Source organism: Salvelinus fontinalis, unplaced genomic scaffold (genome assembly GCF_029448725.1).
Source record: "Salvelinus fontinalis isolate EN_2023a unplaced genomic scaffold, ASM2944872v1 scaffold_0002, whole genome shotgun sequence".
In the NCBI taxonomy this organism is placed as follows: Eukaryota; Metazoa; Chordata; class Actinopteri; order Salmoniformes; family Salmonidae; genus Salvelinus; species Salvelinus fontinalis.
Window position 1 is genome coordinate 2,471,049 of NW_026600211.1, and position 22,573 is coordinate 2,493,621.

The 22,573-nt window shown below is 40.8% G+C and overlaps 1 protein-coding gene across 1 annotated transcript in view; it reads left to right on the forward strand.

The window, feature by feature from the left end:
* Positions 1-22,573, forward strand: part of LOC129841915 (glutamate receptor ionotropic, NMDA 2D) — a 180,956-nt gene that overhangs the window by 80,646 nt on the left and 77,737 nt on the right. Inside the window, exons 8-9 of the mRNA XM_055910277.1 lie at positions 652-817; positions 21,808-21,961. Coding sequence (XP_055766252.1) covers positions 652-817; positions 21,808-21,961 — 320 coding nt within the window. The remainder of the gene's footprint in view (positions 1-651; positions 818-21,807; positions 21,962-22,573) is intronic.

Consider the following 22,573-nt stretch of genomic DNA (forward strand, 5'->3'; position numbering starts at 1 on the left):
ACGTGGTGTCAACATATGACATAATCACTTTCATGGTGTATTGAACACAAACAAATCACATATTAACCCTCCACTCTCCACATAACCTCTCATCCTTCTCGATCGTGTAGTGGTGAGTGTGAGCCCAGATGGTATATAGGGTTATATGTGATTCAGTTGAAGATATATGGGGGTTGAATTGGACACAGACACAATAGAGCTGCAGTAGAGGTCCATGTATGGAGTGTGGCCCTGACTGAGGAAGAGATACATTCTTTGTCTTAAATATAACATATTTTAAATGTTATATATTCTCTCACTCTCCCACCATCTCTCACTCACTCACTCACTCACTCCCTCTTTCTCTCTCTCTCTCTCTCTCTCTCTCTCTCTCTCTCTCTCTCTCTCTCTCTCTCTCTCTCTCTCTCTCTCTCTCTCTCTCTCTCTCTCTCTCCCTCACTCTCCCACTTTCTCTCTCTCTCTCTCACTCACTCACTCACTCACTCCCTCTTTCTCTCTCTCTCTCTCTCTCTCTCTCTCTCTCTCTCTCTTTCCTCTCTTTCCTCTCTCTCTCTCTCTCTCTCTCTCTCTCTCTCTCTCTCTCTCTCTCCCTCTCTCTCTCCCTCTCTTTCCTCTCCTGCACCTCGTCTCCCTCTTCCTTCCTCCCTCCAGTATTCCTGTCCAGGATCCCCCAAAGAAACAGTGCTGTAAGGGCTTCTGCATCGACATCCTCAAACGATTGGCCAAGATCGTTGGTTTCACCTATGACCTCTACCTGGTGACCAACGGAAAGCACGGGAAGAAGATTGATGGAGTGTGGAACGGCATGATTGGAGAGGTCAGTAAAACGTGAATGATTGATTAGACATTGGTAGGCTACAGTACGTTGTTCTTCTTGACCATAATAGTTGTTGGGAAAAGGTCAAAGCTACTTTCCACAGCAGCTGTCGCCAGAGAGGAGAAGAGCACTGAGACTTGGCACACTGCCTGCTGCCATTACAAATAACATTTGATTGATGGATGGCTGATGATTGATGGATTAGAGTGAGGTCACATGACTGAGGCCCTCTGGTTCAGAGGTCATGATTTATGGAAGTTAAGGACCTCGTAAAGTGGTTTTTCTTCCTGGTTGGAAGGTCAGGATTGCTGTTTCTGTGTGTTTCACTGTTGTTCGACTATAGCTCTGCATGAGAATGTACGTGTGTGTAGCACTGCACATCTGTTTGTGTTCTTCCTCAGTGTGTGTGTGTAGGTTGCTGTAGCTTAACTTAGTGTGTGTGTGTATGTTAAAGCGTTCCCTGGCCTATGCTGCTGCCGCCGGGGCAACCAGTTAAACGCTGGGTGTCACATCAGTCACAGGCAGAGTTATGGGCCCTTAACCACAGTCAGCACTCACAGCCTTACATTGTTTATTACACACACACACACACACACACACACACACACACACACACACACACACACACACACACACACACACACACACACACACACACACACACACACACACACACACACACACACACACACACACACAGAGAGAGAGAGACACGTGCATGCACACACACATACATACTGTACATACACATAGGCACGCACTTACCCACACTTACATTTTATTTATTTTGCAGGCTCTCTTATCCAGAGTGACTTAGTGACACACAGAACACAGAACACACAGAAGCACGGATGCACGCAACATTGACAAGCATGTGCACACATGAACACACACAAACATACAAACATAGTTTTTTCTCTTTCTCTTTTGCCCTTTATCTTCCTCATAGACACAGACTGACACATGGTCACAGTCACAGACACCCCCTGGGTATTACAGCTCTTTTTCTGGCAGGCCCTCTGAGAGCTAAACAGGGGGCTGTTGTTTCGGGAAAGTGTCCTGAACACACACACACACACACACACACACACACACACACACACACACACACACACACACACACACACACACACACACACACACACACACACACACACACACACACACACACACACACACACACACACACACACACATACACAAAAACAAACATACACACACACGCACACACACACACATACCAGCACACACACACACACACACACACACACACACACACACACACACACACACACACACACACACACACACACACACACACACACACACACACACACACACACACACACAAAAACACACACACACACACACACACACACACACACACACACACACACACACACACACACACACACACACACACACACAAACACACACACACACACACACTGTGAGTGAGCGGGAGATGGGGGTGATTTTTGGTGGAAGTGTCCCTCTGCACCTCGTCAGGTCCCACGGGGAACGCTGGTACAGCCTGGTTGTTATGGCAGCAGAAACAATCTCACTCCCTACTCTACTTCTTCTTTATCTGTCATCTTTATGTCTTGAACCAGGGCCAATGGGGTCGATCCACCTATATTCACATGCAAATGGTGAAGTGCGTTTTATTTTCTCAGGCTAATTTCTGTCTTTTGATCAGATGTTTCAAAGCCTGCCGTTCTTTGATCAGGTAGCTAATCCAGAGACTTGAAGAGGGGTGTTGCATTGCTGCTCGCTCCCCCTTTTCTGCTGATTTACTCTGAAATGAGGAGGTGCCGTGTCTAACGCAGATTAACATTTCACTTATTCAATCAGCCAACACAGCACTTTTCCATTTAGATGGGGGGGCTAACTCACTTTGTGTGATGAAGAGATGCGTAGGAGGAGACACGTGGCTGGTGTTTACATTGTGTTGTAGCCCATTCAGCAGACTACATAAGGTGCTAACCCATATCTAGTGTCAGACAGGTTAGTGGTCAGGGATCATCAACTCTATTCAGCCTCGGGCCGATTTGTTCTTGAGCGGATGGTCGGGGGGCCATAACAGAATTACTAATAATTTGTTGACTTGGGGGACCAAATAAAACCACCAGCGGGCCAAATTCTGGCCGCGGGCCTCCTGTTGGGGAACTCTGTTATAGGTGTATGGACGAGGCGAAGGAGGATAGGGGTTGTTTTTAGACCTGTGTTATAATAGTGTGTTATGAGGTAGTGTACCCCTCTATCTTTCTGACTGTAGTATCTCCTATAATAATGTGTTATAAGGCCAGTGTGCCCCTCTATCTCTCTGACTGTAGTTTCTCCTATAATAATGTGTTATGAGGCAGTGTACCCCTCTATCTCTCTGACTGTAGTTTCTCCTATAATAATGTGCTATGAGGCCAGTGTACCCCTCTATCTCTCAGACTGTAGTTTCTCCTATAATAATGTGTTATGAGGTAGTGTACCCCTCTATCTATCTGAATGTAGTTTCTCCTATAATAATGTGTTATGAGCCAGTGTACCCCTCTATCTCTCTGACTGTAGTTTATTCTATAATAAAGTGTTATGAGCCAGTGTACCCCTCTATCTCTCTGACTGTAGTTTCTCCTATAATAATGTGTTATGAGGCCAGTGTACCCCTCTATCTCTCTGACTGTAGTTTCTCCTATAATAATGTGTTATGAGGCCAGTGTACCCCTCTATCTCTCTGACTGTAGTTTATCCTATAATAATGTGTTATGAGGAAGTGTACCCCTCTATCTCTCTGACTGTAGTTTCTCCTATAATAATGTGTTATGAGCCAGTGTACCCCTCTATCTCTCTGACTGTAGTTTCTCCTATAATAATGTGTTATGAGGTAGTGTAACCCTCTATCTCTCTGACTGTAGTTTCTCCTATAATAATGTGTTATGAGCCAGTGTACCCCTTTATCTCTCTGACTGTAGTTTATTCTATAATAATGTGTTATGAGCCAGTGTACCCCTCTATCTCTCTGACTGTAGTTTCTCCTATAATAATGTGTTATGAGGCCAGTGTACCCCTCTATCTCTCTGACTGTAGTTTCTCCTATAATAATGTGTTATGAGGCCAGTGTACCCCTCTATCTTTCTGACTGTAGTTTCTCCTATAATAATGTGTTATGAGGTAGTGTACCCCTCTATCTCTCTGACTGTAGTTTCTCCTATAATAATGTGTTATGAGGCCAGTGTACCCCTCTATCTCTCTGACTGTAGTTTCTCCTATAATAATGTGTTATGAGCCAGTGTACCCCTCTATCTCTCTGACTGTAGTTTCTCCTATAATAATGTGTTATGAGGCCAGTGTACCCCTCTATCTCTCTGACTGTAATTTCTCCTATAATAATGTGTTATGAGCCAGTGTACCCCTCTATCTCTCTGACTGTAGTTTCTCCTATAATAATGTGTTATGAGGTAGTGTACCCCTCTATCTCTCTGACTGTAGTTTCTCCTATAATAATGTGTTATGAGGCAGTGTACCCCTCTATCTCTCTGACTGTAGTTTCTCCTATAATACTGTGTTATGAGGCCAGTGTACCCCTCTATCTCTCTGACTGTAGTTTCTCCTATAATAATGTGTTATGAGGTAGTGTACCCCTCTATCTCTCTGACTGTAGTTTCTCCTATAATAATGTGTTATGAGGCCAGTGTACCCCTCTATCTCTCTGACTGTAGTTTCTCCTATAATAATGTGTTATGAGCCAGTGTACCCCTCTATCTCTCTGACTGTAGTTTCTCCTATAATAATGTGTTATGAGGTAGTGTAACCCTCTATCTCTCTGACTGTAGTTTCTCCTATAATAATGTGTTATGAGCCAGTGTACCCCTTTATCTCTCTGACTGTAGTTTATTCTATAATAATGTGTTATGAGCCAGTGTACCCCTCTATCTCTCTGACTGTAGTTTCTCCTATAATAATGTGTTATGAGGCCAGTGTACCCCTCTATCTCTCTGACTGTAGTTTCTCCTATAATAATGTGTTATGAGGCCAGTGTACCCCTCTATCTTTCTGACTGTAGTTTCTCCTATAATAATGTGTTATGAGGTAGTGTACCCCTCTATCTCTCTGACTGTAGTTTCTCCTATAATAATGTGTTATGAGGCCAGTGTACCCCTCTATCTCTCTGACTGTAGTTTCTCCTATAATAATGTGTTATGAGCCAGTGTACCCCTCTATCTCTCTGACTGTAGTTTCTCCTATAATAATGTGTTATGAGGCCAGTGTACCCCTCTATCTCTCTGACTGTAATTTCTCCTATAATAATGTGTTATGAGCCAGTGTACCCCTCTATCTCTCTGACTGTAGTTTCTCCTATAATAATGTGTTATGAGGTAGTGTACCCCTCTATCTCTCTGACTGTAGTTTCTCCTATAATAATGTGTTATGAGGCAGTGTACCCCTCTATCTCTCTGACTGTAGTTTCTCCTATAATACTGTGTTATGAGGCCAGTGTACCCCTCTATCTCTCTGACTGTAGTTTCTCCTATAATAATGTGTTATGAGGTAGTGTACCCCTCTATCTCTCTGACTGTAGTTTCTCCTATAATAATGTGTTATGAGGCCAGTGTACCCCTCTATCTCTCTGACTGTAGTTTATCCTATAATACTGTGTTATGAGGCCCGTGTACCCCTCTATATCTCTGACTGTAGTTTCTCCAATAATAATGTGTTATGAGCCAGTGTACCCCTCTATCTCTCTGACTGTAATTTCTCCTATAATAATGTGTTATGAGGTAGTGTACCCCTCTATCTCTCTGACTGTAGTTTCTCCTATAATAATGTGTTATGAGGCCAGTGTACCCCTCTATCTCTCTGACTGTAGTTTCTCCTATAATAATGTGTTATGAGGCAGTGTACCCCTCTATCTCTCTGACTGTAGTTTCTCCTATAATAATGTGTTATGAGGCAGTGTACCCCTCTATCTCTCTGACTGTAGTTTCTCCTATAATAATGTGTTATGAGGCAGTGTACCCCTCTATCTCTCTGAATGTAGTTTCTCCTATAATAATGTGTTATGAGGCCAGTGTACCCATCTATATCTCTGACTGTAGTTTCTCCTATAATAATGTGTTATGAGCCAGTGTACCCCTTTATCTCTCTGACTGTAATTTCTCCTATAATAATGTGTATGAGGCAGTGTAACCCTCTATCTCTCTGACTAGTTTCTCCTATAATAATGTGTTATGAGGCAGTGTACCCCTCTTTCTCTCTGACTGTAGTTTCTCCTATAGTAATGTGTTATGAGCCAGTGTACCCCTCTATCTCTCTGACTGTAGTTTCTCCTATAATAATGTGTTATGAGGTCAGTGTACCCCTCTCTCTCTAACTGTAGTTTATGCTATAATAATGTGTTATGAGCCAGTGTACCCCTCTATCTCTCTGACTGTAATTTCTCCCATAATAATGTGTTATGAGGCAGTGTACCCCTCTATCTCTCTGACTGTAGTTTCTCCTATAATACTGTGTTATGAGGCCAGTGTACCCCTCTATCTCTCTGACTGTAGTTTCTCCTATAATAATGTGTTATGAGCCAGTGTACCCCTCTATCTATCTGAATGTAGTTTCTCCTATAATAATGTGTTATGAGGCCAGTGTACCCCTCTATCTCTCTGACTGTAATTTCTCCTATAATAATGTCTTATGAGCCAGTGTACCCCTCTATCTCTCTGACTGTAGTTTCTCCTATAATACTGTGTTATGAGGCAGGGTACCCCTCTATCTCTTTGACTGTAGTTTCTCCTATTACAATGTGTTATGTTGGGCAGTGTACTCCTCTATCTCTCTGACTGTAGTTTCTCCTATAATACTTTGTTATGAGGCAGTGTACCCCTCTCTCTCTGAATGTAGTTTCTCCTATAATACTGTGTTATGAGGCAGTGTACCCCTCTCTCTCTCTGAATGTGGTTTCTCCTATAATAATGTGTTATGAGGCAGTGTACCCCTCTATTTCTCTGACTGTAGTTTCTCCTATAATACTGTGTTATGAGGCAGTGTATCCCTCTCTCTCTGAATGTAGTTTCTCCTATAATAAAGTGTTATGAGGCAGTGTACCCCTCTATCTCTCTGACTGTAGTTTATCCTATAATAATGTGTTATGAGCCAGTGTACCCCTATCTCTCTGACTGTAGTTTCTCCTATAATACTGTGTTATGAGGCCAGTGTAACCCTCTATCTCTCTGACTGTAGTTTATGCTATAATAATGTGTTATGAGGTAGTGTACCCCTCTATCTCTCTGACTGTAGTTTCTCCTATAATACTGTGTTATGAGGCCAGTGTACCCCTCTATCTCTCTGACTGTAGTTTCTCCTATAATAATGTGTTATGAGCCAGTGTACCCCTCTATCTATCTGAATGTAGTTTCTCCTATAATAATGTGTTATGAGGCCAGTGTACCCCTCTATCTCTCTGACTGTAATTTCTCCTATAATAAGGTGTTATGAGCCAGTGTACCCCTCTATCTCTCTGACTGTAGTTTCTCCTATAATACTGTGTTATGAGGCAGGGTACCCCTCTATCTCTTTGACTGTAGTTTCTCCTATAACAATGTGTTATGAGGGCAGTGTACCCCTCTATCTCTCTGACTGTAGTTTCTCCTATAATACTTTGTTATGAGGCAGTGTACCTCTCTCTCTCTGAATGTAGTTTCTCCTATAATAATGTGTTATGAGGCAGTGTACCCCTCTATTTCTCTGACTGTAGTTTCTCCTATAATAATGTGTTATGAGGCAGTGTACCCCTCTTTCTCTCTGACTGTAGTTTCTCCTATAGTAATGTGTTATGAGCCAGTGTACCCCTCTATCTCTCTGACTGTAGTTTCTCCTATAATAATGTGTTATGAGGTCAGTGTACCCCTCTCTCTCTAACTGTAGTTTATGCTATAATAATGTGTTATGAGCCAGTGTACCCCTCTATCTCTCTGACTGTAATTTCTCCTATAATAATGTGTTATGAGGTAGTGTACCCCTCTATCTCTCTGACTGTAATTTCTCCCATAATAATGTGTTATGAGGCAGTGTACCCCTCTATCTCTCTGACTGTAGTTTCTCCTATAATACTGTGTTATGAGGCCAGTGTACCCCTCTATCTCTCTGACTGTAGTTTCTCCTATAATAATGTGTTATGAGCCAGTGTACCCCTCTATCTATCTGAATGTAGTTTCTCCTATAATAATGTGTTATGAGGCCAGTGTACCCCTCTATCTCTCTGACTGTAATTTCTCCTATAATAATGTCTTATGAGCCAGTGTACCCCTCTATCTCTCTGACTGTAGTTTCTCCTATAATACTGTGTTATGAGGCAGGGTACCCCTCTATCTCTTTGACTGTAGTTTCTCCTATAACAATGTGTTATGTTGGGCAGTGTACCCCTCTATCTCTCTGACTGTAGTTTCTCCTATAATACTTTGTTATGAGGCAGTGTACCCCTCTCTCTCTGAATGTAGTTTCTCCTATAATACTGTGTTATGAGGCAGTGTACCCCTCTCTCTCTCTGAATGTGGTTTCTCCTATAATAATGTGTTATGAGGCAGTGTACCCCTCTATTTCTCTGACTGTAGTTTCTCCTATAATACTGTGTTATGAGGCAGTGTATCCCTCTCTCTCTGAATGTAGTTTCTCCTATAATAAAGTGTTATGAGGCAGTGTACCCCTCTATCTCTCTGACTGTAGTTTATCCTATAATAATGTGTTATGAGCCAGTGTACCCCTATCTCTCTGACTGTAGTTTCTCCTATAATACTGTGTTATGAGGCCAGTGTAACCCTCTATCTCTCTGACTGTAGTTTATGCTATAATAATGTGTTATGAGGTAGTGTACCCCTCTATCTCTCTGACTGTAGTTTCTCCTATAATACTGTGTTATGAGGCCAGTGTACCCCTCTATCTCTCTGACTGTAGTTTCTCCTATAATAATGTGTTATGAGCCAGTGTACCCCTCTATCTATCTGAATGTAGTTTCTCCTATAATAATGTGTTATGAGGCCAGTGTACCCCTCTATCTCTCTGACTGTAGTTTCTCCTATAATAATGTGTTATGAGCAGGTGTACCCCTCTATCTCTCTGAATGTAGTTTCTCTTATAATACTGTGTTATGAGGCAGTGTACCCCTCTATCTCTCTGACTGTAGTTTCTCCTATAATAATGTGTTATGAGGTCAGTGTACCCCTCTCTCTCTGACTGTAGTTTATGCAATAATAATGTGTTGTGAGGCCAGTGTACCCCTCTCTCTCTGACTGTAGTTTCTCCTATAATAATGTGTTATGAGCCAGTGTACCCCTCTATCTCTCTGACTGTAGTTTCTCCTATAATACTGTGTTATGAGGCCAGTGTACCCCTCTATCTCTCTGACTGTAGTTTCTCCTATAATAATGTGTTATGAGCAGGTGTACCCCTCTATCTCTCTGAATGTAGTTTCTCTTATAATACTGTGTTATGAGGCAGTGTACCCCTCTATCTCTCTGACTGTAGTTTCTCCTATAATAATGTGTTATGAGGTCAGTGTACCCCTCTCTCTCTGACTGTAGTTTATGCAATAATAATGTGTTGTGAGGCCAGTGTACCCCTCTATCTCTCTGAATGTAGTTTATCCTATAATAATGTGTTATGAGGCAGTGTAACCCTCTATCTCTCTGAATGTAGTTTCTCCTATAATAATGTGTTATGAGCCAGTGTATCCCTCTATCTCTCTGACTGTAATTTCTCCTATAATAATGTGTTATTAGGTAGTGTACCCCTCTATCTCTTTGACTGTAATTTCTCCTATAATAATGTGTTATGAGGCAGTGTACCCCTCTATCTCTCTGACTGTAGTTTCTCCTATAATAATGTGTTATGAGCCAGTGTACCCCTCTATCTCTCTGACTGTAGTTTCTCCTATAATAATGTGTTATGAGCCAGTGTACCCCTCTATCTCTCTGACTGTAGTTTCTCCTATAATACTGTGTTATGAGGCCAGTGTACCCCTCTATCTCTCTGACTGTAGTTTCTCCTATAATAATGTGTTATGAGCAGGTGTACCCCTCTATCTCTCTGAATGTAGTTTCTCTTATAATACTGTGTTATGAGGCAGTGTACCCCTCTATCTCTCTGACTGTAGTTTCTCCTATAATAATGTGTTATGAGGTCAGTGTACCCCTCTCTCTCTGACTGTAGTTTATGCAATAATAATGTGTTGTGAGGCCAGTGTACCCCTCTCTCTCTGACTGTAGTTTCTCCTATAATAATGTGTTATGAGCCAGTGTACCCCTCTATCTCTCTGACTGTAGTTTCTCCTATAATACTGTGTTATGAGGCCAGTGTACCCCTCTATCTCTCTGACTGTAGTTTCTCCTATAATAATGTGTTATGAGCAGGTGTACCCCTCTATCTCTCTGAATGTAGTTTCTCTTATAATACTGTGTTATGAGGCAGTGTACCCCTCTATCTCTCTGACTGTAGTTTCTCCTATAATAATGTGTTATGAGGTCAGTGTACCCCTCTCTCTCTGACTGTAGTTTATGCAATAATAATGTGTTGTGAGGCCAGTGTACCCCTCTATCTCTCTGAATGTAGTTTATCCTATAATAATGTGTTATGAGGCAGTGTAACCCTCTATCTCTCTGAATGTAGTTTCTCCTATAATAATGTGTTATGAGCCAGTGTATCCCTCTATCTCTCTGACTGTAATTTCTCCTATAATAATGTGTTATTAGGTAGTGTACCCCTCTATCTCTTTGACTGTAATTTCTCCTATAATAATGTGTTATGAGGCAGTGTACCCCTCTATCTCTCTGACTGTAGTTTCTCCTATAATACTGTGTTATGAGGCCAGTGTACCCCTCTCTCTCTGAATTTAGATTCTCCTATAATAATGTGTTATGAGCCAGTGTACCCCTCAATCTCTCTGACCTTTAGTTTCTCCTATAATACTGTGTTATGAGGCCAGTGTACCCCTCTATATCTCTGACTGTAGTTTCTCCTATAATACTCTGTTATGAGGCAGTGTACCCCTCTATCTCTCTGACTGTAGTTTATGCTATAATAATGTGTTATGAGGTAGTGTACCCCTCTATCTCTCTGACTGTAGTTTCTCCTATAATAATGTGTTATGAGGCAGTGTACCCCTCTATCTCTCTGACTGTAGTTTCTCCTATAATAATGTGTTACGAGCCAGTGTACCCCTCTATCTCTCTGACTGTAGTTTCTCCTATAATACTGCGTTATGAGGCAGTGTACCCCTCTATCTCTTTGACTGTAGTTTCTCCTATAATAATGTGTTATGAGCCAGTGTACCCCTCTATCTCTTTGACTGTAGTTTCTCCTATAATAATGTGTTATGAGCCAGTGTACCCCTCTATCTCTCTGACTGTAGTTTCTCCTATAATACTGTGTTATGAGGCAGTGTACCCCTCTATCTCTTTGACTGTAGTTTCTCCTATAATAATGTGTTATGAGCCAGTGTACCCCTCTATCTCTCTGACTGTAGTTTCTCCTATAATAATGTGTTATGAGGCAGGGTACCCCTCTATCTCTTTGACTGTAGTTTCTCCTATAATACTGTGTTATGAGGCAGTGTACCCCTCTATCTCTTTGACTGTAGTTTCTCCTATAACAATGTGTTATGAGGCAGTGTACCCCTCTATCTCTCTGACTGTAATTTCTCCTATAATACTGTGTTATGAGGCCAGTGTACCCCTCTCTCTCTGAATGTAGTTTCTCCTATAATAATGCGTTATGAGGTAGTGTACCTCTCTATCTCTCTGACTGTAGTTTCTCCTATAATACTGTGTTATGAGGCCAGTGTACCCCTCTCTCTTTGAATTTAGATTCTCCTATAACAATGTGTTATGAGGCACTGTAACCCTCTATCTCTCTGACTGTAGTTTATCCTATAATAATGTGTTATGAGCCAGTGTACCCCTCTATCTCTCTGACTGTAGTTTATCCTATAGTAATGTGTTATGAGCCAGTGTACCCCTCTCTCTCTGAATGTAGTTTCTCCTATAATAATGTGTTATGAGGTCAGTGTACCCCTCTATCTCTCTGACTGTAGTTTATGCAATAATAATGTGTTGTGAGGCCAGTGTACCCCTCTATCTCTCTGAATGTAGTTTCTCCTATAATAATGTGTTATGAGCCAGTGTATCACTCTATCTCTCTGACTGTAATTTCTCCTATAATAATGTGTTATGAGGCAGTGTACCCCTCTATCTCTCTGACTGTAGTTTCTCCTATAATACTGTGTTATGAGGCCAGTGTACCCCTCTCTCTCTGAATTTAGATTCTCCTATAATAATGTGTTATGAGGCAGTGTAACCCTCTATCTCTCTGACTAGTTTCTCCTATAATAATGTGTTATGAGGCAGTGTACCCCTCTATCTCTCTGACTGTAGTTTCTCCTATAATAATGTGTTATGAGCCAGTGTACCCCTCTATCTATCTGAATGTAGTTTCTCCTATAATAATGTGTTATGAGGCCAGTGTACCCCTCTATCTCTCTGACTGTAATTTCTCCTATAACAATGTGTTATGAGGCAGTGTACCCCTCTATCTCTCAGACTGTAGTTTCTCCTATAATAATGTGTTATGAGGCAGTGTACCCCTCTATCTCTCTGACTAGTTTCTCCTATAATAATGTGTTATGAGGCAGTGTACCCCTCTATCTCTCTGACTGTAGTTTCTCCTATAATAATGTGTTATGAGCAGGTGTACCCCTCTATCTCTCTGAATGTAGTTTCTCTTATAATACTGTGTTATGAGGCAGTGTACCCCTCTATCTCTCTGACTGTAGTTTCTCCTATAATAATGTGTTATGAGGTCAGTGTACCCCTCTCTCTCTGACTGTAGTTTATGCAATAATAATGTGTTGTGAGGCCAGTGTACCCCTCTCTCTCTGACTGTAGTTTCTCCTATAATAATGTGTTATGAGCCAGTGTACCCCTCTATCTCTCTGACTGTAGTTTCTCCTATAATACTGTGTTATGAGGCCAGTGTTCCCCTCTATCTCTCTGACTGTAGTTTCTCCTATAATAATGTGTTATGAGCAGGTGTACCCCTCTATCTCTCTGAATGTAGTTTCTCTTATAATACTGTGTTATGAGGCAGTGTACCCCTCTATCTCTCTGACTGTAGTTTCTCCTATAATAATGTGTTATGAGGTCAGTGTACCCCTCTCTCTCTGACTGTAGTTTATGCAATAATAATGTGTTGTGAGGCCAGTGTACCCCTCTATCTCTCTGAATGTAGTTTATCCTATAATAATGTGTTATGAGGCAGTGTAACCCTCTATCTCTCTGAATGTAGTTTCTCCTATAATAATGTGTTATGAGCCAGTGTATCCCTCTATCTCTCTGAATGTAGTTTCTCCTATAATAATGTGTTATGAGCCAGTGTATCCCTCTATCTCTCTGACTGTAATTTCTCCTATAATAATGTGTTATTAGGTAGTGTACCCCTCTATCTCTCTGACTGTAATTTCTCCTATAATAATGTGTTATGAGGCAGTGTACCCCTCTATCTCTCTGACTGTAGTTTCTCCTATAATACTGTGTTATGAGGCCAGTGTACCCCTCTCTCTCTGAATTTAGATTCTCCTATAATAATGTGTTATGAGCCAGTGTACCCCTCAATCTCTCTGACTGTAGTTTCTCCTATAATACTATGTTATGAGGCCAGTGTACCCCTCTATATCTCTGACTGTAGTTTCTCCTATAATACTGTGTTATGAGGCAGTGTACCCCTCTATCTCTCTGACTGTAGTTTATGCTATAATAATGTGTTATGAGGTAGTGTACCCCTCTATCTCTCTGACTGTAGTTTCTCCTATAATAATGTGTTATGAGGCAGTGTACCCCTCTATCTCTCTGACTGTAGTTTCTCCTATAATAATGTGTTATGAGCCAGTGTACCCCTCTATCTCTCTGACTGTAGTTTCTCCTATAATACTGCGTTATGAGGCAGTGTACCCCTCTATCTCTTTGACTGTAGTTTCTCCTATAATAATGTGTTATGAGCCAGTGTACCCCTCTATCTCTCTGACTGTAGTTTCTCCTATAATAATGTGTTATGAGCCAGTGTACCCCTCTATCTCTCTGACTGTAGTTTCTCCTATAATACTGTGTTATGAGGCAGTGTACCCCTCTATCTCTTTGACTGTAGTTTCTCCTATAATAATGTGTTATGAGCCAGTGTACCCCTCTATCTCTCTGACTGTAGTTTCTCCTATAATAATGTGTTATGAGGCAGGGTACCCCTCTATCTCTTTGACTGTAGTTTCTCCTATAATACTGTGTTATGAGGCAGTGTACCCCTCTATCTCTTTGACTGTAGTTTCTCCTATAACAATGTGTTATGAGGCAGTGTACCCCTCTATCTCTCTGACTGTAATTTCTCCTATAATACTGTGTTATGAGGCCAGTGTACCCCTCTCTCTCTGAATGTAGTTTCTCCTATAATAATGCGTTATGAGGTAGTGTACCTCTCTATCTCTCTGACTGTAGTTTCTCCTATAATACTGTGTTATGAGGCCAGTGTACCCCTCTCTCTCTGAATTTAGATTCTCCTATAACAATGTGTTATGAGGCAGTGTAACCCTCTATCTCTCTGACTAGTTTCTTCTATAATAATGTGTTATGAGGCCACTGTAACCCTCTATCTCTCTGACTGTAGTTTATCCTATAATAATGTGTTATGAGCCAGTGTACCCCTCTATCTCTCTGACTGTAGTTTATCCTATAGTAATGTGTTATGAGCCAGTGTACCCCTCTCTCTCTGAATGTAGTTTCTCCTATAATAATGTGTTATGAGGTCAGTGTACCCCTCTATCTCTCTGACTGTAGTTTATGCAATAATAATGTGTTGTGAGGCCAGTGTACCCCTCTATCTCTCTGAATGTAGTTTCTCCTATAATAATGTGTTATGAGCCAGTGTATCACTCTATCTCTCTGACTGTAATTTCTCCTATAATAATGTGTTATGAGGCAGTGTACCCCTCTATCTCTCTGACTGTAGTTTCTCCTATAATAATGTGTTATGAGGCCAGTGTACCCCTCTCTCTCTGAATTTAGATTCTCCTATAATAATGTGTTATGAGGCAGTGTAACCCTCTATCTCTCTGACTAGTTTCTCCTATAATAATGTGTTATGAGGCAGTGTACCCCTCTATCTCTCTGACTGTAGTTTCTCCTATAATAATGTGTTATGAGCCAGTGTACCCCTCTATCTATCTGAATGTAGTTTCTCCTATAATAATGTGTTATGAGGCCAGTGTACCCCTCTATCTCTCTGACTGTAATTTCTCCTATAATAATGTGTTATGAGCCAGTGTACCCCCTCTATCTCTCTGACTGTAGTTTCTCCTAAAATAATGTGTTATGAGGCCAGTGTACCCCTCTATCTCTCTGACTGTAGTTTCTCCTATAATACTGTGTTATGAGGCAGGGTACCCCTCTATCTCTTTGACTGTAGTTTCTCCTATAACAATGTGTTATGTGGGCAGTGTACCCCTCTATCTCTCTGAATGTAGTTTCTCTTATAATACTGTGTTATGAGGCAGTGTACCCCTCTCTCTCTCTGAATGTAGTTTATCCTATAATAATGTGTTATGAGGCAGTGTACCCACCTATTTCTCTGACTGTAGTTTCTCCTATAATACCGTGTTATGAGGCAGTGTAACCCCTCTCTCTCTGAATGTAGTTTCTCCTATAATAAAGTGTTATGAGGCAGTGTACCCCTCTATCTCTCTGACTGTAGTTTCTCCTATAATAATGTGTTATGAGCCAGTGTACCCCTCTTTCTCTCTGACTGTAGTTTCTCCTATAATACTGTGTTATTAAGGCAGTGTACCCCTCTATCTCTTTGACTGTAGTTTCTCCTATAATATTGTGTTATGAGCCAGTGTACCCCTCTATCTCTCTGAATGTAGTTTCTCCTATAATAATGTGTTATGAGGGCAGTGTCCCCCTATCTCTCTGAATGTAGTTTCTCCTATAATAATGTGTTGTGAGGCAGTGTACCCCCCTCTCTCTGAATGTAGTTTCTCCTATAATAATGTGTTATGAGGCAGTGTACCCCTCTATCTCTCTGACTGTAGTTTCTCCTATAATAATGTGTTATGAGGCAGTGTACCCCTCTATCTCTTTGACTGTAGTTTCTCCTATAATAATGTGTTATGAGCCAGTGTACCCCTCTATCTCTCTGAATGTAGTTTCTCCTATAATAATGTGTTATGAGGGCAGTGTCCCCCTCTCTCTCTGAATGTAGTTTCTCCTATAATAATGTGTTATGAGCCAGTGTACCCGTCTATCTCTCTGACTGTAGTTTCTCCTATAATAATGTGTTATGAGGCAGTGTACCCCTCTATCTTTCTGGCTGTAATTCCTCCTATAATACTGTGTTATGAGGCCAGTGTACCCCTCTATCTCTCTGAATTTAGATTCTCCTATAATAATGTGTTATGAGGGTGTGTAACCCTCTATCTCTCTGACTAGTTTCTCCTATAATAATGTGTTATGAGAAAGTGTACCCCTCTATCTCTCTGACTGTAGTTTCTCCTGTAATAATGTGTTATGAGGCCAGTGTAACACTCTATCTCTCTGACTGTAGTTTCTCCTATAATAATGTGTTATGAGCCAGTGTACCCCTCTATCTCTCTGACTGTAGTTTCTCCTATAGTAATGTGTTATGAGCCAGTGTACCCCTCTATCTCTCTGACTGTAGTTTCTCCTATAATAATGTGTTATTAGGTCAGTGTACCCCTCTCTCTGACTGTAGTTTATGCTATAATAATGTGTTGTGAGGCCAGTGTACCCCTCTATCTCTCTGACTGTAATTCTCCTATAATAATGTGTTATGAGGTAGTGTACCCCTCTATCTCTCTGACTGTAATTTCTCCTATAATAATGTGTTATGAGGCAGTGTACCCCTCTATCTCTCTGACTGTAGTTTCTCCTATAATACTGTGTTATGAGGCCAGTGTACCCCTCTATCTCTCTGACTGTAGTTTCTACTATAATAATGTGTTATGAGCCAGTGTACCCCTCTATCTCTTTGACTGTAGTTTCTCCTATAATAATGTGTTATGAGCCAGTGTACCCCTCTATCTATCTGAATGTAGTTTCTCCTATAATAATGTGTCATGAGGCCAGTGTACCCTTCTATCTCTCTGACTGTAATTTCTCCTATAATAATGTGTTATGAGCCAGTGTACCCCTCTATCTCTCTGACTGTAGTTTCTCCTATAATACTTTGTTATGAGGCAGTGTACCCCTCTCTCTCTGAATGTAGTTTCTCCTATAGTACTGTGTTATGAGGCAGTGTACCCCTTTCTCTCTCTGAATGTAGTTTCTCCTATAAAAATGTGTTATGAGGCAGTGTAACCCTCTATTTCTCTGACTGTAGTTTCTCCTATAATAATGTGTTATGAGGCAGTGTACCCCTCTATCTCTCTGACTGTAGTTTCTCCTATAATACTCTGTTATGAGGCCAGTGTAACCCTCTATCTCTCTGACTAGTTTCTCCTATAATGATGTGTTATGAGGCCAGTGTAACCCTCTATCTCTCTGACTAGTTTCTCCTATAATAATGTGTTATGAGGCAGTGTACCCCTCTATCTTTCTGACTGTAGTTTATGCTATAATAATGTGTTATGAGGTAGTGTACCCCTCTATCTCTCTGACTGTAGTTTCTCCTATAATAATGTGTTATGAGGTAGTGTACCCCTCTATCTCTCTGACTGCAGTTTCTCCTATAATAATTTGTTATGAGGTAGTGTACCCCTCTATCTCTCTGACTGTAATTTCTCCTATGATACTGTGTTATGAGGCCAGTGTACCCCTCTCTCTCTGAATGTAGATTCTCCTATAATTATGTGTTATGAGGCAGTGTACCCCTCTCTCTCTCTGAATGTAGTTTCTCCTATAATACTGTGTTATGAGGCAGTGTAACCCCTCTCTCTCTCAATGTAGTTTCTCCTATAATAAAGTGTTATGAGGCAGTGTACCCCTCTATCTCTCTGACTGTAGTTTCTCCTATAATAATGTGTTATGAGCCAGTGTACCCCTCTTTCTCTCTGACTGTAGTTTCTCCTATAATACTGTTTTATTAAGGCAGTGTACCCCTCTATCTCTTTGACTGTAGTTTCTCCTATAATAATGTGTTATGAGCCAGTGTACCCCTCTATCTCTCTGAATGTAGTTTCTCCTATAATAATGTGTTATGAGGGCAGTGTCCCCCTCTCTCTCTGAATGTAGTTTCTCCTATAATAATGTGTTGTGAGGCAGTGTACCCCCCTCTCTCTGAATGTAGTTTCTCCTATAATAATGTGTTATGAGGCAGTGTACCCCTCTATCTCTCTGACTGTAGTTTCTCCTATAATAATGTGTTATGAGGCAGTGTACCCCTCTATCTCTCTGACTGTAGTTTCTCCTATAATTATGTGTTATGAGGCAGTGTACCCCTCTATCTCTCTGAATGTAGTTTCTCCCATAATACTGTGTTATGAGATAGTGTACCCCACTATATCTCTGAATGTAGTTTCTCCTATAATAATGTGTTATAAGCCAGTGTACCCGTCTATCTCTCTGACTGTAGTTTCTCCTATAATAATGTGTTATGAGGCAGTGTAACCCTCTATCCCTCTGACTGTAGTTTCTCCTATAATAATGTGTTATGAGGCAGTGTACCCCTCTATCTCTCTGGCTGTAATTTCTCCTATAATACTGTGTTATGAGGCCAGTGTACCCCTCTATCTCTCTGAATTTAGATTCTCCTATAATAATGTGTTATGAGGGTGTGTAACCCTCTATCTCTCTGACTAGTTTCTCCTATAATAATGTGTTATGAGAAAGTGTACCCCTCTATCTCTCTGACTGTAGTTTCTCCTATAATAATGTGTTATGAGGCCAGTGTAACAATCTATCTCTCTGACTGTAGTTTCTCCTATAATAATGTGTTATGAGCCAGTGTACCCCTCTATCTCTCTGACTGTAGTTTCTCCTATAGTAATGTGTTATGAGCCAGTGTACCCCTCTATCTCTCTGACTGTAGTTTCTCCTATAATAATGTGTTATTAGGTCAGTGTACCCCTCTCTCTGACTGTAGTTTATGCTATAATAATGTGTTGTGAAGCCAGTGTACCCCTCTATCTCTCTGACTGTAATTCTCCTATAATAATGTGTTATGAGGTAGTGTACCCCTCTATCTCTCTGACTGTAATTTCTCCTATAATAATGTGTTATGAGGCAGTGTACCCCTCTATCTCTCTGACTGTAGTTTCTCCTATAATACTGTGTTATGAGGCCAGTGTACCCCTCTATCTCTCTGACTGTAGTTTCTACTATAATAATGTGTTATGAGCCAGTGTACCCCTCTATCTCTTTGACTGTAGTTTCTCCTATAATAATGTGTTATGAGCCAGTGTACCCCTCTATCTATCTGAATGTAGTTTCTCCTATAATAATGTGTCATGAGGCCAGTGTACCCTTCTATCTCTCTGACTGTAATTTCTCCTATAATAATGTGTTATGAGCCAGTGTACCCCTCTATCTCTCTGACTGTAGTTTCTCCTATAATACTTTGTTATGAGGCAGTGTACCCCTCTCTCTCTGAATGTAGTTTCTCCTATAGTACTGTGTTATGAGGCAGTGTACCCCTTTCTCTCTCTGAATGTAGTTTCTCCTATAATAATGTGTTATGAGGCAGTGTAACCCTCTATTTCTCTGACTGTAGTTTCTCCTATAATACTGTGTTATGAGGCAGTGTACCCCTCTCTCTCTGAATGTAGTTTCTCCTATAATAATGTGTTATGAGGCAGTGTACCCCTCTATCTCTCTGACTGTAGTTTCTCCTATAATACTCTGTTATGAGGCCAGTGTAACCCTCTATCTCTCTGACTAGTTTCTCCTATAATAATGTGTTATGAGGCAGTGTACCCCTCTATCTTTCTGACTGTAGTTTATGCTATAATAATGTGTTATGAGGTAGTGTACCCCTCTATCTCTCTGACTGTAGTTTCTCCTATAATAATGTGTTATGAGGCAGTGTACCCCTCTATCTCTCTGACTGTAATTTCTCCTATAATACTGTGTTATGAGGCCAGTGTACCCCTCTCTCTCTGAATGTAGATTCTCCTATAATTATGTGTTATGAGGCAGTGTACCCCTCTCTCTCTCTGAATGTAGTTTCTCCTATAATAATGTGTTATGAGCCAGTGTACCCCTCTATCTCTCTGACTGTAATTTCTCCTATAATACTGTGTTATTAGGCCAGTGTACCACTCTCTCTCTGAATGAAGTTTCTCCTATACTAATGTGTTATGATGCAGTGTACCCCTCTATCTCTCTGACTGTAGTTTATGCTATAATAATGTGTTATGAGGTCAGTGTACCCCTCTCTCTCTGAATGAAGTTTCTCCTATACTAATGTGTTATGATGCAGTGTACCCCTCTATCTCTCTGAATGTAGATTCTCCTATAATTATGTGTTATGAGGCAGTGTACCCCTCTCTCTCTCTGAATGTAGTTTCTCCTATAATAATGTGTTATGAGGCAGTGTACCCCTCTATCTCTCTGACTGTAGATTCTCCTATAATAATGTGTAATGAGGCCAGTGTAGCCCTCTCGCTTTGAATGTAATTTCTCCTATAATAATGTGTAATAAGGCCAGTGTACCCCTCTATCTCTCTGACTGTAGTTTCTTCTATAATAATGTGTTATGAGGCCAGTGTACCCCTCTATATCTCAGACTGTAGTTTCTCCTATAATAATGTGTTATGAGGCCAGTGTACCCCTCTATCTCTCTGACTGTAGTTTCTGCTATAATAATGTGTTATAAGGCCAGTGTACCCCTCTATCTTTCTGACTGTAGTTTCTCCTATAATACTGTGTTATGAGGCAGTGTACCCCTCTATATCTCAGACTGTAGTTTCTCCTATAATACTGTTTTATGAGCCAGTGTACCCCTCTATCTCTCTGAATGTAGTTTCTCCTATAATAATGTGTTATGAGGTCAGTGTAACCCTCTATCTCTCTGAATGTAGTTTCTCCTATAATAATGTGTTATGAGCCAGTGTACCCCTCTATCTCTCTGGCTGTAGTTTCTCCTATAATAATGTGTTATGAGCCAGTGTACCCCTCTATCTCTCTGACTGTAGTTTCTCCTATAATAATGTGTTATGAGGTCAGTGTAACCCTCTATCTCTCTGAATGTAGTTTCTCCTATAATACTGTTTTATGATGCAGGGTACCCATCTATCTCTCTGACTGTAGTTTCTCCTATAATAATGGGTTTTGAGGCCAGTGTACCCCTCTATCTCTCTGACTGTAATTTCTCCTATAATAATGTGTTATGAGGCCAGTGTAACCCTCTATCTCTCTGACTGTAGATTCTCCTATAATAATGTGTAATGAGGCCAGTGTACCCCTCTATCTCTCTGACTGTAGTTTCTCCTATAATAATGGGTTATGAGGCCAGTGTACCCCTCTATCTCTCTGACTGTAATTTCTCCTATAATAATGTGTTATGAGGCCAGTGTAACCCTCTATCTCTCTGAATGTAGTTTCTCCTATAATAATGTGTTATGAGCCAGTGTACCCCTCTATCTCTTTGAATATAGTTTCTCCTATAATAATGTGTAATAAGGCCAGTGCACACCTCTATCTCTCTGCCTGTAGTTTCTTCTATAATAATGTGTTATGAGGTAGTGTACCCCTCTATCTCTCTGACTGTAGTTTCTCCTATAATAATGTGTTATGAGGCCAGTGTAACCCTCTATCTATCTGACTTTAGTTTATTATGTAATCATGTGTTATGAGCCAGTGTAACCCTCTATCTCTCTGAATGTAGTTTATCCTATAATAATGTGTTATGAGGCAGTGTACCCCTCTATCTCTCTGAATGTAGTTTCTCCTATAATAATGTGTTATGAGGCAGTGTACCCCTCTATCTCTCTGAATGTAGTTTTTCCTCCTTTCCATCAGGTGGTGGGACAGCGTGCAGATATGGCCATCGGATCCCTCACCATCAACGAGGAGAGGTCAGAGGTCGTGGACTTCTCAGTCCCCTTCGTGGAGACGGGCATCAGCGTCATGGTCTCCCGTAGCAACGGAACCGTCTCACCCTCTGCCTTCCTAGGTGAGTGAAGGAACTGATGAGGTTGAAGTAAATCTGGACATTATTGATGGTCCAGGTAAAAAATGTAATTCCCACTTCCACATGACTCCCCCCCCCCCTCTCTAGCTCTGACTTTGCTGATAGCTACTTTATTGAGGAAAAGTGTACTTACTATATGACTGTGATGTGTGGTTGTCCCACCTAGCTACTGTATCTTAACCTTTTATGGCTGCAGCCCGACGCCGGTACACCTATGACAACATCCAGCTCACGTGCAGGGCGCGAAATTCAAAATCTATTTTTTTTTAATATTTAACTTTCACACATTAACAAGTCCAATACAGCATTTGAAAGATAAACATCTTGTCAATCCAGCCAACATGTCCGATTTTTTAAATGTTTTACAGAGAAAACACCACATATATTTATGTTAGCTCACCACCAAATAAAAAAGAGGACAGACATTTTTCACAGCACAAGTAGGATGCAAGTAGCATGCACAAGCCAACCTAACTAACCTAGAACCAACCTAAATAACCTAGAAAAAACTACCTCAGATGACAGTCCTATAACATGTTACACAATAAATTTATGTTTTGTTCAAAAAATGTGCATATTTTAGCTATAAATCAG